General features: G+C 36.7%; 1 protein-coding gene across 2 annotated transcripts in view; it reads left to right on the top strand.

The window, feature by feature from the left end:
* The window catches only part of ZFAND3 (zinc finger AN1-type containing 3), a 135,347-nt gene that overhangs the window by 92,390 nt on the left and 25,070 nt on the right, over positions 1 to 17,887 (top strand). For both annotated transcript variants that reach the window (XM_083831971.1, XM_083831972.1), the window contains exon 5: positions 10,607 to 10,672. In XM_083831971.1, the coding sequence (XP_083688097.1) occupies positions 10,607 to 10,672 (66 nt within the window). The remainder of the gene's footprint in view (positions 1 to 10,606; positions 10,673 to 17,887) is intronic.

Genomic DNA, 17,887 nt, shown 5'->3' on the forward strand with positions numbered 1-17,887 from the left:
TAATCCTTGCAATTGCAAATAGCACTAACTGTAATGCATGTTTGTCGAGACTCCTGCTAGGTCACTTAGATAACTAAGCTTCATGTGGTAATCTGTCTCTTATTTCATGGTCTTTATTGTGCTGTTTCAGGCTAAATTAGCCTTAAGCTAGGCTAAGATGTTAAAAATTAACGAACACATAGTGTGATAAAATCATCCTTATTGTAAACCTCTTTATGAGTTCATTCTGTATATAATATATTGAGTTTTAAAATCTGCATTCTAACAACTTAAGCTTAAATGTGTCATTTGTAATTTAAACATGCTTAAACTATAGCTTCATTTTAAAATGATTTTTTATGGATGGAATCTTTCTTGAGTTGAGTTTGCTTGTACATTGTGGCCAGTAGATAGATGTGTGCATTGCAAGAAAAACATACTCATTTAGTATGCTAGACTAAGCTAGAGCTGCTGTTATTTCTCTGCTGGAAATAAGAATGCTGACAAAGCAGTAGGACTAAGAGATCTTTGATATGGCACATTTGCTTTCAGTTGTCTTCACTATTTTTAACTGAATTCCCCAAATATTTATTCTGTTTACAGGTAGGTAGACTTCACATTTATGTTCTTTTTACTTGTGCAGAATGGCTGTGGACAAAGCAGGAAGTGTCATTTTGGGATTGTAGTTGTTTATTAGACTTAAAATGTTTAATTTTAAGTTATGGTTTTCTACCCGTATATGGGAATATTTTCAGAAATAGAGCCCAAAGTAATAGGCACTTTGTGTTGTTTAAGCTGACCTTTCTAAAATAAGTTATTTGTAATAAGAGTAATTTGCCATGTAACTCCTGTCTCTCCTTCACATGTACAGTTGCTGCTGACCACCCATCTCTTCCTTCTGTCCAGCACTTCTTCAGGGGAAACTTGCAGTATGCTGTAAAAACAAAGCCTTATTTTGTCCTTTCAGCAAAATGTTGTGCTTCAGCAACACATTTGAACTTTCACAGGGCAGTGGGGCTCAGCACCTTTGCTGGCTTATGAGTCAAGATCTACTATTTGGCATTAGAGGGTGCTTCTCCAGTGCATACTGGGTCAGGTTTTATGAAAATGTGTTCAGTGATGAATTAGATTGTGTTCAAGTGTTTCTGCTGTGGCTGAGAAGGACTTGGGGGTAAGTGGGAAGGTGATTACAGGGATGGGAAAGAGGGAGGGAAATTAAATAATGTCCTTCATCCTGGATTGCTCTGTGCTTGTGAACATACACTCAAGGTGATGGATATTAGGCAGCACAGCCTGCAGAGCATTTGAAAATATTACCTATAAAAAAATTCTTTATGACTTCCTGCTGGGGTGATTTTAAGTGAAATACAGTGGAGAGATTTATGTACAGCTTGAGCTCTCTCTGTCTTCTCTCACATCCTCACTACCTCTTTAATGAAGCTTAATATCATTTATCAGAAATAATTATACACTGATGGAGCTCTTCTGATGGATAATGGCCTCAGGGTGGAAAATTCTTTCCTGTAATGAAGAATGCCCAAACTTTAAATGTCTTTTTGATTTTAATTTAAGGGTGTATTTTTTCTGTGCAATATTTATTTATTTTGCAACAAGTTCTTTAAAGCATGCACTGCTCTCATTACAGCTGTGTTCTTCAGAGATTGATACTTTGCAGTGCTGTGTGGTTATGTACAGCTACGTGCTGTTCTACATAGAATTGCAGTAATTGACCAGAAATCAATGTATGGGATCATTAAGGTAATCCCTATCAAAGAATGGAAAGATTGGAGTGCTCAGGAAGGATTCTGTGGTGCACTCAGTTTCTCCTTCCTCCCTTTCAAGCTTTTAAGAGTCTCACATCAAGGCATTTGCCATAGCAGTTGAGTCCATAGGGTAAACAGATTGAACAGTTAAGACAAAGTGAAGGTGGGTTTTTTGATTATTTGTTTTGTTTCAAGTAGCCATTAGTTAGCCATGTTAGTTTCAAGTAGCCATTTCCTTTTTAAAGACTCAATGAGTGATGAAAGAGAAAAGCTCCTTGGACTGGATTTTACAGGAGTTCAGTCTGGCAATATGCAAGTATGATCTCTGCCATTTTGTAACTGTTCTGATGTTCTGTGAGGGTTGCACTAAATTCCTGAGTGTCTTATATGCAAAACCAGGTGGTAGCAACTTTCCTCCTCCTGCCACCATCGCTTCTGAACAATCACCTACCCAAATGGCTACTTTCTCAGTATTACAATTGCGAGAGAATTGTATTGAGAATTGCGAGAGAACTGAGAATGGCAGTTCTCAGTATTACAATTGCAGTCAACAAAAATGTGTTAAAAATTTACACCTGGTGACAGTGGCACAAGCTCGAGGACTTTTTTACCTCTCCTCTCAAGTTTTGGTTTTGTGGAGTATTACATGTCATTGATTTCAAAAAATACTGTTACGGTTTAGGGAAAGAAACCATTCTAAGATCATTCTGTTTGTTTTATTTTCCGTATACACTATTATAGTTGCCTTTTTCCATCTCAAATCATCTTGTCTATCGTATTGCCAGTTGCAATAAGTTTTCTGAAATAAGATTTTGCAGATAAGGAACATATTGGTATTGCTTTACTAAGTCTAGATTTGAATGGATTTTAATGACCTGTTTCTTAACAGATAGTTAAATCAGTCTAATTTTTGTTCCTGTGCTTCTTTATATGCAGATACATTTCTCTGTGTTCAAGTTCCGTCTAGTTTTTAATCTATTCTTATTTTTCTCTTTGGCCTCCTTTCTTCTTTTAGGATGTCCAGGCAGAAGTTACTTCAGTGTTAGTCACCATATCAGCTGTTTGCTCTAGCAATGATTTCCTTTTTTTTTTTTACTGGGAGGGAGACTTGTTTATTTTCAATAGGGAGGAAAAAGGGGATTTGTCAATGACCTTCTGCTTCTTTCTCTGCCCCCCACCTCCAACCACTAGCACTCTTTAAAAGGAAAAAAAAAATAAATCAGCTTGTTAAGGAAGGTTCTATGTATTTTGGTAAAGAAAAGGTCACACTGAATATGGAATAATTTTTGCTTGGTTTCAGGCCTTCATCGCTTTCTTTGGGGATGTCACATTATATTTCTGTCACTGAGCGAGTAGACCTAAAGTTGACACTGTGCAGGTTTAAAACTAACTGTGTTGTTATGTGACAGGAGAAATGTCAGTTTGAACAACTCCAGCTCTGGCAGCTGGATCAGATTTTAAATTTCAGTAGTTCTTAGCTTCAGCTGACATGATTTTATTTTAATTATCTGTTTAACTCTTCCTGGCCTCCTTGAATTAGCAAGAACCACAACTGAAAAAGGACAAAAAGAATAGCTGATGTTTCTAGAACAGTTAAATGCTCTACATTTCTACATTGAAGACTTTATAAGAAAGTACACAAAGATGTGAGGTATTGCTGTAACTGTCAAAAAAATACATAGGAGATTTCAGCCCAGAAAGAAGGTGGTTATTACTGTCCACACCTTACCTCTGTGTGCTGAATTTTAGAAGCCTAAATGTGATCATCAGGACTGAATGTCTGTAAATTTTCTCTAGTTATTATAAAGCCTCCAAGATTTAAACTGTTGCATGTCAAGCATTTACAACACCATTAATTTGTCTCAAATGCTTAACTGCACAATTTGCAAGACGAATTTAAAGAATGCTTTGAAACGTTAATTTTATTAAGCATTTCTATGTGCTGCAAACACTGAGTTACACTCAATTATGAAGTTATTTTGCCAAATTTACTTTGTGAACATAAAGGGTACTACATCTGAGACGCAGATGCACCAGGCTTCTATAAAAGATCTCTGGCAGAAAGGTGAGAGATTGTTTTTTCTGCTGTACCTATTGGATGTTTATCCTCTGAATTTCATGGCTTGTTGAAGCATGACTGTGTAAAAAGCAATACAGGCTACAGTACACAGTACTAGAAAAGTAATGATATTTTTCTGTCTTATGAGTAATAATAATAATATAAAAAAATCCTGTGTCAGTTTTTTCAACATAACCTCATGAAAAACAGATAAACAAGCACATCCTTTTTTTCTTTTTTCCCCTCTGTTGAATAGCCTGTTCTCTGACACCATGCAAAAGGTTTCTACCAACTTAAAACTACTTTACAGTTTTTGTATTTTTGTTTGGGCTTGTCAGGGGAGTCAAAGATGTCAACTTTCACATGTACGCTCTCAAAATACAAAGTATTTTGAGTTTACAAAGTATTTTGAGTTCTTATTGTGATATGCTTAATTGTCTTTTGTGCCTTTTAAATAAGAACAGTGATTTTTTGAAATGACAGTTGCTCTCAGATTCCATGCATTTGAAATGGCCTGGCTTTGAGAATTCACTTGTTCATTGTGATACAAGTCATTTCTGTATTTTTTTGGTCTTTTTTCTAATTCTGGTTGCAGGGAAATTCTTCTGGCTCATATTTGAAAGCTATGTGTGTGCCTGCTTTTATAATGCATTGAATGTATAAACAAACCAAGCTAGTAGTCTTTTTTTCTCTTGGTTGTTATAGATGGTCATTGAAATTAATTTGTTTTGCTGCTAACCTGATTTATTCAGATACCAATTTGTAGGGATTTTTTTCTGATACAAAAGAATGCAGTAACTGCTGACATTATGCTGGGCTACAAAACTAGCCTGCCTGACCGACATTATTTAATACTGCAATTAAACTTGTAACTTCACATAACGAACAAAGCTACAGCTAGATGATGGTGATGAGTAATTCTGACTTTCCTTATAAACTCACAAGATTGTCACATGTTCTTTCTTCTTGTACTCAATTTTGTGTCTTGTGTCAGAGCAAAAGAAAACACACCACTAGTATAGAATATGCGTCTGGCTGTTGTTTGATATCACAGTTGTTTTGCATCTGTATACCACAATAACTAGCTGTTTTCTGAGTTTGTTTTTAAACTTATTATAAAGTCACATAATGGTAGATATTCTCCATCTTAAGAGTTTTTTTAACTTTATTTTCTTTAAACGTACTGTGTATGAAGAGCCTTTTGGTACTGTTTAATGTTGAATTAACAGAAATTCAATTTTTTATTTGATTTATCATCAAACCTGGATTTTTTTGAATATTTATCACAAAGTACACTTTTTTAAAAGTATTTATTCAAGCCAACTTTCTACAAGAATGCTTTGAAATATAGAACCGTTCTGAGCTTGATGCTATTGGAGTTATGCTTTGAGAAATATGACTAGTATTGGGTGCCAATGCAGAACATACAGGCAGCTATAAATCTGAAAGAAAAAAAACTGTCCGGTAGAAGTGTTGCCTTTATCATTATTTCATGACTGAGGATCTTTGTCTAAGTTCTAATCAAATCTTTACAGTCCCAGTTTTATCTAATGAACATTTCTGGTTGCTCTTACGGCTTAAGCATATAAACTGGAAAGGTCTGGCATGTAGATTTATGAAATGAACACTTCTTTCCACGTCTGTAGCATGATAATTTTGAAACATAATGAAGACCAGCAGAATAGTACCACTGTTAATTGTTCAGTCTGATTTATAGTCACTTCACACTGCAGAGTAGACAGTGTATCCTAGGGTCCCATTTATTAAAGTGAAAGGACCTCATGGAACGTGAAACAGAAACACGGTCATATAATAAAAATGTGGGCTAGAGCTGCACAGCTATCAAGGTTATATAAAAATTATTTCTAATAATATAACTTAACTGCCAGTTTCAAAAGCCTGTTTTTGCACTTCAAATTGCAGCTATAAAGTGGGAAAGTATCATGTCTACTTTACAAATGGGGAAACTGAGGAAAAGCAGGTAATGGAGTCAGACAATGTTAGGGAATAAAGTGCAATCTGAATCCTGTCGGTTTACTTCATTACAGTTGTTAAATGTAACTGGACTGCTTTGCTGCTACTGGTTTTGTTTCTTTCTCCAAAAGCCGTGTGTAAATAAAAATCCATAAAAGTAAATAATGGCAGATTTGTACAACTAGATTTTTAAAAGTGTATATTTGTATGTGGTTATATATATAATCCTCTTATCTGTTTCGTAATGACATGACATAAATTACCATGCAGTTTACACGGTCTACAGCAGATAAGTAGTTAAATGTTGTAAAATTCTCTTGCTTTTATTTCCTTAGAGACTATTCTATCTATGCAGGCTGAATTTAGAGATTTACATTCCCGTTTATGTATTTGTGTTTGTAATCAATGTCTGTTTTCAAACTCAATTGTGTAGATTAATTAGATTGTGTCTGTACCAATTCAGCAAATGCAAATGCACAGCTAATTTACTGGTTTGGACGGGTTTCCAAAGTTGTGTTCTTTCCCATGTTGCATATAGCCATAACATTTCTCTCTGTCACGGCTACAACACTGCTATCCAAGGATATTCAGCCCTTATATGATTACCCTTTTCCTGCCTGTTACATACACAGAGCTGGTCTACTTTCTTCTGAAGAGGAAGAACCATCACAGTACTGAAGGCTCAAAGCAGCATTCAAGTGTATTTTTGCCACTGCGAATAAATCTTACTGAGCTTTAGGCTCTGTAACTTATTTTTCACATTCATTCATTATCTGGCTTACAGATTTTGTGTTATCTATAATTGTTTCAATGTGTTATTGTACTCTTAGGCTTTGTACTCTTGTATAAGCATGGCTTCACTCCATTCTGCATCTCTTCCTCTGGTTAACAGGTAATGTTCCAAGTGCTGTATTTGCAGTGCTGTTCTAATACAGCTGGCTCAAATGTTCTGGGTTCAAAGAGAGGTTACCCTAGGATTTTGCTCTTTCCTGCACAGGAAAGTCTGACTCAATGGAGTCACTTTGCTTTACAGAAACTTCAAAAATGGGGAAATAACAAGTTACCGTGACTCAGGGTATGTCCTGCAAGATAGGTGCTACTTGGCAATCATTAGTCTTTCAGGAGGGGAGATGGTCAATACAGAATGGCATTCAAGAAGTCAATTTAAACATAAATAAAAAATTATAATAGTTAATAATATTAACACACAGAGAAATATAAGTAATACAGAATAAAATTTTACTACTTAAGAGCTTTTCCGGAGAAAATGGCTTTGAAATGTTTACTTATTTATTGAGCTGCACAGTTCTTAGTAATTTGATAACCTGTTTTTCCCAATTGGTGTGTTAAGTGTACTGTTAAGTTAGTCATAAGAAGCTAGTGGTATCAGAAATCAAAAACATAGCAGCTACATTAACAAGACCTTTTATGTGTATTACAGTGTTCAAGTTAAAAGATCTTGTATTGTCTGTTCTTAACTCTGCTTTTCAACTTGCAGACTTGGTGATGCTCACAATTATTTCTTTAGTATTTTTGCATTTTTAATGTTCTGTTGTTGGAATTAGATTATGGCTGGGTAGCAGCTGCTTTTGTTTGGAAAGGGAGTTGCAAATGTCAGAAGGCACACGCTGGAAAAAATAGGAGCAGAAGCTATTGTTTAATCTGTTAGTTGGATATAGAATAGAAAGATATCTTTATTCTTCCATTTTAATCTCTTGCTTGTATTGAGAAAAATAGTAGTCTGTACAGCCCTCTGGGTTATGTTAGAAGCTAGGCATGTGGCCTCTTGCTGTGCACTGAAGTGTTTTGTGTATCACAGTCATATTCCCTGGAAACAATTATTTTTGGGAACAAAGGTATAGATATATCCTGAAACATGCTAAGTAATAAGCCTACCTTTATGTACAGCAAAGAAGGACTGGTGCTGTACTGTCTGACTTTGCTTTGCTCTCATGCAGAATTTTTATCAAAACTGGAAAATGTGCTGCTGTTTCCAATAATATAAGATGGCCGTATTGGATGTTATGTATACCAAAAAATTCAATATAATGACTTCCATGAAGAATTACACAGTCAAGCCCATGCTACATAGTATTGAATTATGCATGACATTTTTAATGATGGAACAAAAACAATAGCAGAAGGAAGGACAGGAAGCCTTCACTGGTTATTAGGCAGTGTGCGTGCCTACTGTCATTAGGCATGCATGTGCATGCAAATCCCCAAATATTCTTTGTTGAAACCTTAATGTTGTGCTATACAAATCAAAGCTCTATGAAGGTAATACCTAATGAGAGAAGATTAAATAAAACAAAAACTCTAATGCAGAGAAGTGCAGAATAGATACAAACTTATTGTACTTTAGGGACGGAAAAGTATAAAGATCTTATATTTAGTCAGATGCTGAAAATATAAACTAACGGAAATAATTATTGTACAGTAAGATTAGTCTTATGGAGAGTCGATGGTGATGGTGCCTGCCAATGCCTATTTAGTGAAACTGGAGGAATGTAACTAAGTATTTAATGAAGAGCTGTTGCATCTTAAGAGGTAGCTGTGGTCTAAGGTCAGTTCATTGAAATCCCATATCCTGTTGTATATTTTGTGTGTATGCAACCACTGTATATTTGATCTTTAAAAGCTGAGACTGACTTAACAAATGGGCAGTGTAATTTTCAGCGTAAGTATCCAAAATGTTCCAATAGAAAATATGGTAAGTAAATTTTTTCAATAGAAAATTCGGCACTGTTGTGCTCACTCTTGATACGGAAAACAGGGCAGTATCTTATATTCCCAGATGCACCTAATCCTAGAGTAGGCCCTTTTTTCTGAGCCTTTTGCAGTAGTATTACTAGCATAGATTGATCTGATTTTTTTTTTACATTTTTTCTTTTACATTCTAGAAGAATTCTGGAAGAAGATATGTTATGAAAACTGGTTTGAGTTTATTTGACCGCTTCTAAGGGTTACAAAGCTTGGCAATGCTGTCAGGCCTGGAAAGGGCACCAGCATGGTGATACCAGGGTGCTTGCTCCATCTGTCCTGGATGTTTTCCTGTTGGCCAGGGAAGGCATCCAGCCCATGCCTCCCAGTCCTCTGGATGGCAACAGCAGTTTGGCTCTTCTTGTATGCTAGGACAACAGGTTTGGTTTATTATATCATTTCTCACAAACCCGTCTTTCGAAACCTGAAAAATCCAGCCGTCCCTTACAACACTGGCTGTAACTTATCTCAGCTGCTTATGTAGGTGTCTGTCACATGCAGCATATTTCTTTTGTCGCCTTCGGTAGTTCTCTGTGTCCTGTTTGGTTAGCTGAACCCCTGGCCAGGCCCTAATCCATGACCTAGTGTCTGCCTGCAGGCCGAACCCTCACCAGGTTGCCTTTATAACCATCACTTTAAAGATTACCTCTTGTGTGATTACAAGATGGTGTATGTTGCCAGAGGGATTCTTTTTTTTTTTTTTGAAGAACAAAAAGCTTATCAGTCTTTCTCTGAAAAACTGCAAGTGTAAAACTAGTGAGATCTTTGCTCCCAAATGCGTTTAATTTTAAATCAAATGCACCAAATTAATTTCCTCACCTCTTTCCTTCCCTATTGCTTAAGTTTCTTTTGTTTTTTTTTATAGTGTTACGATGCTACAAGTATTACAGTGCAGACAAAGTTACCTAAGAGCTGATACTGAGAGAAATAGAAATAAAAGAAAAAAAATGAAGGGGAGAGAGGGGGAAGGACATCTCTGAGAGAGTCAAAAATAGTTTACTACCAGGTCAAATTTTAAAAATATTTAAAAAGACAAAAAGATTGCCAAAGCCTGTGCTGCTTTCTGGATGTGCGAAAACGGGAGGGATGGAAGAAAAAAAAGGAAAAAGTGTTTCTCAGTGGGTGAAGACTTACGTTAAAGCTTACCATGTCACAATACTCAGCTCTGTTGTATTGTCAGCATGGTACTACTATATTACCAGCAGTCCAGTGCAAACTTGATTATTGGTATTTTGCTAGCCAAACCTCTACTAGATCTAACTTAATTTCAGGCTCTCTAACATCATCCAATTTATAATATCCAATTATCAAAGCTATGATGTATCATTACCACTGGCAATGCTACTCTCAGGTTATCTTGGCTTCACTGTGTAGGTTTTATTTTTATTTATTTATTATTACTGCAAGTTGCTGAATACACTGAATTGGTTGCTATTTTAACAAGATCTCTGGAGAACTCTTCAATGATGATGCATGTTGAGAAGAAAGCCAGAAAGCAATTTACTACCAAGCAGATACCAGATGAGTGGGCAAGAGTCCAGAGTTCAACAAAAAACTTCAGCATGGGAAGAGGTCATTAGCATATGCTTGTGCCACACTTTGAAAACATAATGAGAACAAGATAAGAGGCAAAGTCATTATCTGACTGGAGACAGTGACAGGATTTCTGTTGACATAAGGGAAGTGATCAGTTCCTCCAGTGTGTTAGTTGTGGGTTGGTTAGATAAGTTTTTAGCTTTTGTTCCAACATAAACAGCACCTTTTGTCAACGCTGGAAAAATTGCAACTACAATGTGTATTTTCCTAAAACTGTCTCTTAAAATATTTGTGAAGTAATAACATAAATTGTCTCTTCTCCCCCACTTCTCATCTGTGTTTTTTTTTCAGCTGAAGATGTATTCAGACTTGGCTGGGAAGGAGATACTGAGAATAGTAGAATACTTCTATATATGCATTCCAAAGACAAGTCCTCCTAAGTTTTATTTATATTTCTAAGTATAATTGTGATGTGGTTTTAAGTGTTAAATATAGGCGGTATTTTGAGACTTACAGTCCTCTCTGTTTCCAGGTGGGCCATGCACAGGTACAGCTCATGCCTCATTAACCACACCAACCAAAAGATCTTGCGACTCAGGTATGTGTTTTGTGGGGATTGACAAGTTGGATTTTGCGTAACATGTGGCTGTATAGATACAGTTTAATGATCAAGGGTAGCAACTGTACCTGGAGAATGTCAAAAATAAACATTGTTGATTTGCCGTCAGAAAAATATGTATAAACATAAAAGGATGTGTATGGAAGATGGTTCATCAGAGTCTGGTCAAAAGTAATTCCCTAAGTACACTATGTTTCCAGTTAACCTTTGTAGACCTAAGAAATACATAAATAATTAGTTTGATTTAAGTGTAATGATTGCTGTAATGTTCTGGAAATCACTCCATTAAATGTGAAGTATCAAAGGAGAAAACTTCGAGTTTTATGATTGAAGATGCAGTAGAGACAGGTGATGTTTACTTTAATCAAAACTAAATTTTACCTGCTTTGGGTCTTTTTGGTGATTTTATTTCTACATGGAGGATATAGATTGGATGATCTCTCTCAGAGCTAGTGATATGTTAGGTCATTGCCAGGCTGAAGGTGCTACCTCTGCAACAGATCTGTCGTAAGGAATCATACCAGCACTCATTCAAGCAGGCAACCCAAGCTATCTGTGTTGGCTCAGATGTTTTTTCAGACCTGGGTTTTGCAGTGGGTTAAGGAGAACTCCTACGATCCTTTCCACCAACGCTGTTTTGGAAAGCCATAATCTCCTGTGGAGAGGCACTGACAGGCATCTAGGTAGTGTTAATGTTCTAGCAGTCTGTGTTTCCAAAATAGTTTTTGCCTATATTTGCATTATTATACTAATTTAGCTGGATTGAATGCAGAAAGGAAATGTCTTCCCATTTGATTAAGGACTCTTGCTCTTTCAGGAGTTAAAGGTAAATTTCCTCTAAGGTCATTCTTTCAAAAATTGTTTCAAGCTACTGTACATTTGGCTGAGCTGTGGTTATTCCCTGTGTGCATGGTATTAGCTTGCTTGGTCTGCAGTGAAGGAAGTTTGAGAAGCTACAGTAGCATGTGCTTGCTGAAGGTGCAGAGCTCTCAAGTGATGCACAATAATCTGTGACAATGTTGTAAATACTGTTTGTCAGAGAACTTTGTAAGTGTGGCACTGGAAGGTGCTGGATTCAGCTTCTTCAGAATATGAAGACTGTGGATTCTTTTTCATGTAGATATGGAAGCATACCTAAACAACAAGGGGTGTTTGCCACTGTTTCCCTTGCAAACGAATCTGCATCACAATGGTGTTACTAAATTGTGTATTCTTTGTGTTAGTGGTTGTAGCATTTAACTCTGATTTTCATTGCAGGATATTTTAAAAGGTTTCTGTGATGTTATACATATTGAAAACTAAGAGTACTATATGAATAGTAAAAATAAAAAATATGATTAGCAAGCAGACGAAATCCACTGTTTGCGGTGCCATACAGGACAGTAAAAGCTCCTTAGAGTAAAGCCACTGAAACTACTAGACATGTTGAAAAATAGCCATTAAATGGTTGGCTAACTTTGCTCAGTAGTTCTCTTATTATTAGTTTATGCTAATGTTTGCTATCCTACATGCCTGTATGTTAATCATTTTATGTGTTTAACAAGAAAATAAGGAGATCTTAATTTGATGCCACAAGTTTAATCTTCAGTCTGCTAATTCTACTGGCTTTATATTGTATCATTTTTCCTCATTTTTTTTTTACTATGGGCTCAGTAATTTGCATATTTTGTTTGTAGTCCCCTACACTAATAAACCTGTTAACAGGAGTGGCAGTTTTCTTCAGAGCTTGCGCTTTCAGCAAACTTTTCAGTGCCATTTGGAAAAGAAATAAATATCTTTGTAAAGTCTGCATTTGAGAATCGAGATAAATACGGGAATTGACAGGAAAACATTGGCTATAACATATTTGCCAGAAATGTTATGATATCTTCAGGCTTAGGAAGCAGACTATGTAGGTCAGTATTTCACACTACATTCGCTTCAGTGTAGTCTCCTTTGCTCGTATTCACCTAAATAATATCCTAGGAATGTTTTTCAACACCACACATTGCATATAAACCTCTCTTCAGTAAGAATTCAACATTTCTTCTGCTCTAGAGTGCTTTGAAGAAAGAATGTTTTGGTGGAATTCATCTGTGTAATTTTTTCCCTTCAAGCATAGTTTTTCCCTAAAGTCTGCCATATATCAGCATTTGAGACAGAAAATTAGAAATTTGACCTACATATGTTGCATGCGGGTTCCCATCAGGAGGATATTAAGGAAGGCATAAACCTTTCATATTTTATTAGCATTAATATAACCATTGAAGAAAGATCAAAACAATAAATCTGTCAAGACTCAGGAAAAGTTCTTTTACGAAAAACAGTTTTTACCTCATGCACTTGTCAGCTTGCATGCTGGAGGAGCTGTTCAGATAAAAAATTGTATTATGACACCAAATAGTGGTGGGTGTTTTTTCCCTCCTCCTTGCCAGAGTCACTGCTGTGGTAAAAAGTATTTATATTCCAAAGTGTGCCCATAGGACAAGGATTATAATGAAAAGAATGAGTAAGGACTTGCAATCATTAGTTTGGATGATGCCTTGAAGGTTTCGGAGAGCCAGTGGTCTGAAGGTTTTGTAGGGAAAAAGATGGGACTGTGGCCTGGTATATAGCTTTTTATGTATTCTGATTTGTTTCTTAATAGTTAACTAATGTTCTGATTGATGGCAGATACTCTGAGGCTTGCTCTAGTCAGTAGGGCATCCAGATCCCATTTATATTGGGTGCCTGTGTTGTGAAAGTGCAGTACTATGTAGCATATTACTCTTCTTTTTCTGCTGTGGAACCTAAAGATGATTGAATATGCAATTCGAAAGAGCCAGGTTTTAAAACATTTTCATGCAGCTTAAAGAAACCTGGAAAAAATCACTGGAACTGTTTGAGTGCGCTCAGTTAATTTTTAATTGTGTGGTAGAGAGAGTAATAGAAGCAGACTGTTAAAATGCAGTAATGATACAGTCAATCCATAGATTATATCCATAAAGTTGGTGAGTTTTTAAATACGTTATTTCTCAGTAGTGGTTCTTGAGAAACATGTATCTGTAATACTCTGCATAGATATATGTGCAGAGAGCTTACATTTTGTGAAGATATCTGTCCTAGATGGGTATGGTGGTATTTATTTTGTGCAGGATCACAGTATCTGTCATATGCTCTGTGTCTTCTCTAGTTTAAAGTTTGAGTCTAGAAGGTGCAAAGAGTTCTTCCCCTGCTTCAGCAAAGCAGTTAAGCAGATGCACGGTCCTTTTTGTTGAAGTTTCAGGTTTATTGATGTTCTCATACTGACACTTTGAGGCTGAATCTTGACTATCAAGACGACAGCCTTTTAGGAGTTACAGAAAGGGCAGGTTGTGGAAATAGGAATCTGACAAATTTTTAGCCACAGCGGACTCCAAGAAACCATTACTTTTGTGTGATCGTTTTCTTAATCCGCATGTGTTGAGTAAGGACAAAAAGACCTGGTCCACCACTAACTAGATTTTTTTTATTCCTCTGATGTGCTTAAGTGCCTTTGCAAAGACTGTAGGAAAGATCAGTGAACAGAGTTTATAACATCAAAACAACGTAGAGATATTTTGTTGTTGTTGCTTTTAGGGACTTCTAAGGTATTCTTCAGCGTTTGACTTTTGGAGGACACTGTTAGAGATCCAACCTTCTTAGAGCTCTCACACCAAGAGGAAAGTGATGATAGAACAGCCTTCAAGAAGCATTATAAATCACCCAGCCCTGGCAATAATAGTGCCCATTAGAGATGCTCTTTTTTTTTCCCCTGCTCAGTTTCCAGCTGTACTAATAGAACACCACATCAAGCAAGGCTGTAAATAAAAGTTATAACCTAATAGGTGGGCACTGAAGTGGAACGGACAGGAGCTGAGGCATGGAGGCCTTATTACTGCTCATCAGCAATTATAAACAGGATAAAGTGTCTGGGACTTGCACTGATGCAGCAAGAGCTAATAGAGGCTGGGAAATGACACTATACCATGATCAGATGATGTATGTTGATGGGTTTTTACTATCTCATCTTATTACCTATTTCCGTGATGTGTTGTATTATCTGTTCTGTGCTTCCATATGCATCTGGATAGACACGTTGGTTTCCTCTGCTGCTGAAACGAGTTTGGTGTTTTCTGCACGCACGCTTTGCATCAGTTTCCAGTAGTGGCTATCTGAGAGCCTTCTCAAACTGATGATTACGATTATTGTAGATTAAAATGTGTCTAATGATAAGGATCATAATAGTCGCATCTGTAAACAACTTTACAGACTTGCTGCAGTTGTAGGATTTATTTTCAGTACCACAGTGTTCAGTTTTACAAAATCACCCTCATTCATTATGATACAGTCGTCTTTCCTTTCATTATGGATATGGTTGTCTTTTGCACTGAAAACCTCCTGTGCATTTTTAGACTAAATTTATCATAACCACTGTCTCTCATTGGAGAGTCTGAAGAGATGGGTTTGGGGTCAACATATCAAAAAGTTTGTTACGAGTCAGCTGTAGGTGTGATGATCCTTGCCTATGAGATATAAAAACTTCAGCAGTTCCTGGGAAAGTTTTTAGGAGCTTGTTAGCACACAGTAATTGGTAATATTCACAGAAAAGTCTTTCATGATCTTTTATCTATCACAGTGTCTAGCACATTTCTGTGCTAGACATCTAAATCATCTCTTTACAAAGCCACTGAGAAAAAAAAATGCCTTGAAATTTAGCCTGTACTTGCTTTAATCTAAAGAGAAGTTTTGCAAGCATCTTCATAGTTCATACATTAATCACTCATGCCGTTTACTTCTGAACAGAATTTTTGTCTAAAGTAGTGGGAAAAATACAACATTCAGAAATGAAAAGGTGTGCAGCAGTATGATGGCAGCATGTGAAAACACTGCCTTCTATCCTTGTCTATTCAATACACCCAGGATAAAATAAACAGATTATTTTTCTATCATCCTAAGAATTTAGGACAGGAATACTTACATCTGCCTATGTCAAAATACACTAAGCTAAGACAAATAGAAACCAATTCTGATCATGGTTGGTATTTATTTGAAATTAACTTTCACACATACTGCTTCCTAGGTGCTCCCTTCCTCCTGTGCATTGTGCATAAAGTGAGGACGCCAGACAGCTGAAGTGGCCAACTCGATAACAAATGTAACATGACTGTGGAAGCACTATTTCATATGCTATATAGAAGGAATTAGAAATACCCACAGGCAATGTTTTCAGGATGTTAATAAAAGTGCTAGTAATTCCTGTTCTGGGAATAATCCCCTCTTTCTAATCAATCTGTTAAAGCCATTTATGACAGGCTAATGCAGGTCTTAAAAAGAAAATAAAATTACTATTATAGAATAGGATAAGTAGATGAATACGGTAATGTGTATACTTAATAACATTTGCCATTTTGTTCTGTTGTATTGCCCAAAGTTGTACCAAAACAGATGAACGTTCTTATGAACACATAGGGCAGTCAAATGTGGTATCCATGTCAGTGGTGCATCCTTTCTGAAGACAACAGAAAAACAAAGGATTGCTACTTTGCCATTGTGTGGTCTATCAGCGTAGCTTTATATTTAACTACCTTGTACGGAAGGTGAGATTTGGTGCATACTGGTTTATGTGGCAGAAAAGTGTACTGATTTAAGTAGGTTTGGGTTATACAGGTGTGTATAGCTTATGAGAAATTAGCTTTTTCTCCCCTGTGAGGAGTGGAAGAAAAGCACTTCAATACTGTAAAATTAAAAAATAATAATTCAAACCTTTATTAGGAAAAGAACAAAAGGTCTCCTGGCCTGTATAACTTCTCAGCAGATGGTGAGGTACATCCTTCTGTGCAACTCCAACTATTTGATAGCTGTCCCATGTTGTCAAGTTCATTCAGAGTCAGACTGAAATTTTTCAGATCCAGTATCTTAATGGAGAAGGTCCTCCAGATACTTTGCTGCCCTTATTTATTCTCTTAAATAACCCAAATTCATCCTCTTATATTCTTCATGCTGTTTGGGTAAGTACTCGAACCTTCCTTTTTCACTACTACTTCACAAAATAACCTGTGTTCAGCTTTTTTGATTACTTGTAAGTCCATTCCTCATCTTTCACCTGTCTTAATCTCTTTTTGCTGCTCTGATTCAAATTTTTCATCTGTTTTCATAATGGAATTTGGGGTATGAAAATAGAAGGCTGCATTGGAAGTCAAACAACTTTGAGGATAATGTGCATAAGTCGAGAGGGCAGGCTGATCTCTTGGAAGGAGTTCACATTAATTTGTAAGCCAATAGGAAAATGATTTCAAATGCCAAATTAAGGGCAGTACCAGATGATGGGAGAGTAAGATCGGCTGTGTTAGGAAGAGCATAGTTGACAGATGAAGGGAAGAGGGTTTTGCCCTCTCGTTAGTCCTGGAACAGGCACCCATGGAGGCTGTGAAATGTGTATTTTTCAAGTTTGTTAAGCAGGGACTGCACAAGTCTCTGAGCAACCTGACCTGGGTTTTAGGGTTACCCTGCTTCAAGCAGGAGGCTGGGCTGGGGGACCCGCTGGGTCTGATAGGTGGTTGAAAGGTTCAGTCTGGTGGGTGAAATGCTTGCCAAGTACCAAGTTGTATGTTTTCAAGATTGTTATCTTTTAAAATTCAGATATGAGTACACCTTTGTAGTAAAGTCTCGCAGAGTTGTGACAAAGGATTTCTCCTAGGATCTGTTGAAACAGTAGGTAACTTTATTCTTTATATATATACTTTGAATAAAATGAAACAAAGTTTTATATCCGTTTTTGGTAGTTTCAGGCCATGATTAGTTTTCTAAACTATCGCGATCTCTCTGTGATCAGTTTAACTGACCTTTGACAGCTGATTAATATTTATTATTAGAGAATATACAAATTTGGCTTTATGATCCCAGCAGCTCTGAATTCCTCTTTTTATTGCCAGCATCTGCCCACAGACTGTTAGAATGCCATCATCCCCTAATAACAAAGTCACAGCTGAAAACTTCAAATAACTTGCATTTGTGTTAATTATAGGGACAAAGGAATTGGGGTCCTATGTCCTGCATTTCCCACCTGTAACCCCGTCTTAAAACTTGGTAAAAATATCTGTTGGAACAGGACTGGGGGAGATGGGGTTTGCTTTACTCCCGTTTGGGTTTGCTCGGTGACCAGACGATAGGGAGAATGCTGCAGAGAACGGTTGCGATCGCTGACTTCAGGGACCT

Source organism: Anser anser (assembly GCF_964211835.1).
Source record: "Anser anser genome assembly, chromosome: 3".
In the NCBI taxonomy this organism is placed as follows: Eukaryota; Metazoa; Chordata; class Aves; order Anseriformes; family Anatidae; genus Anser; species Anser anser.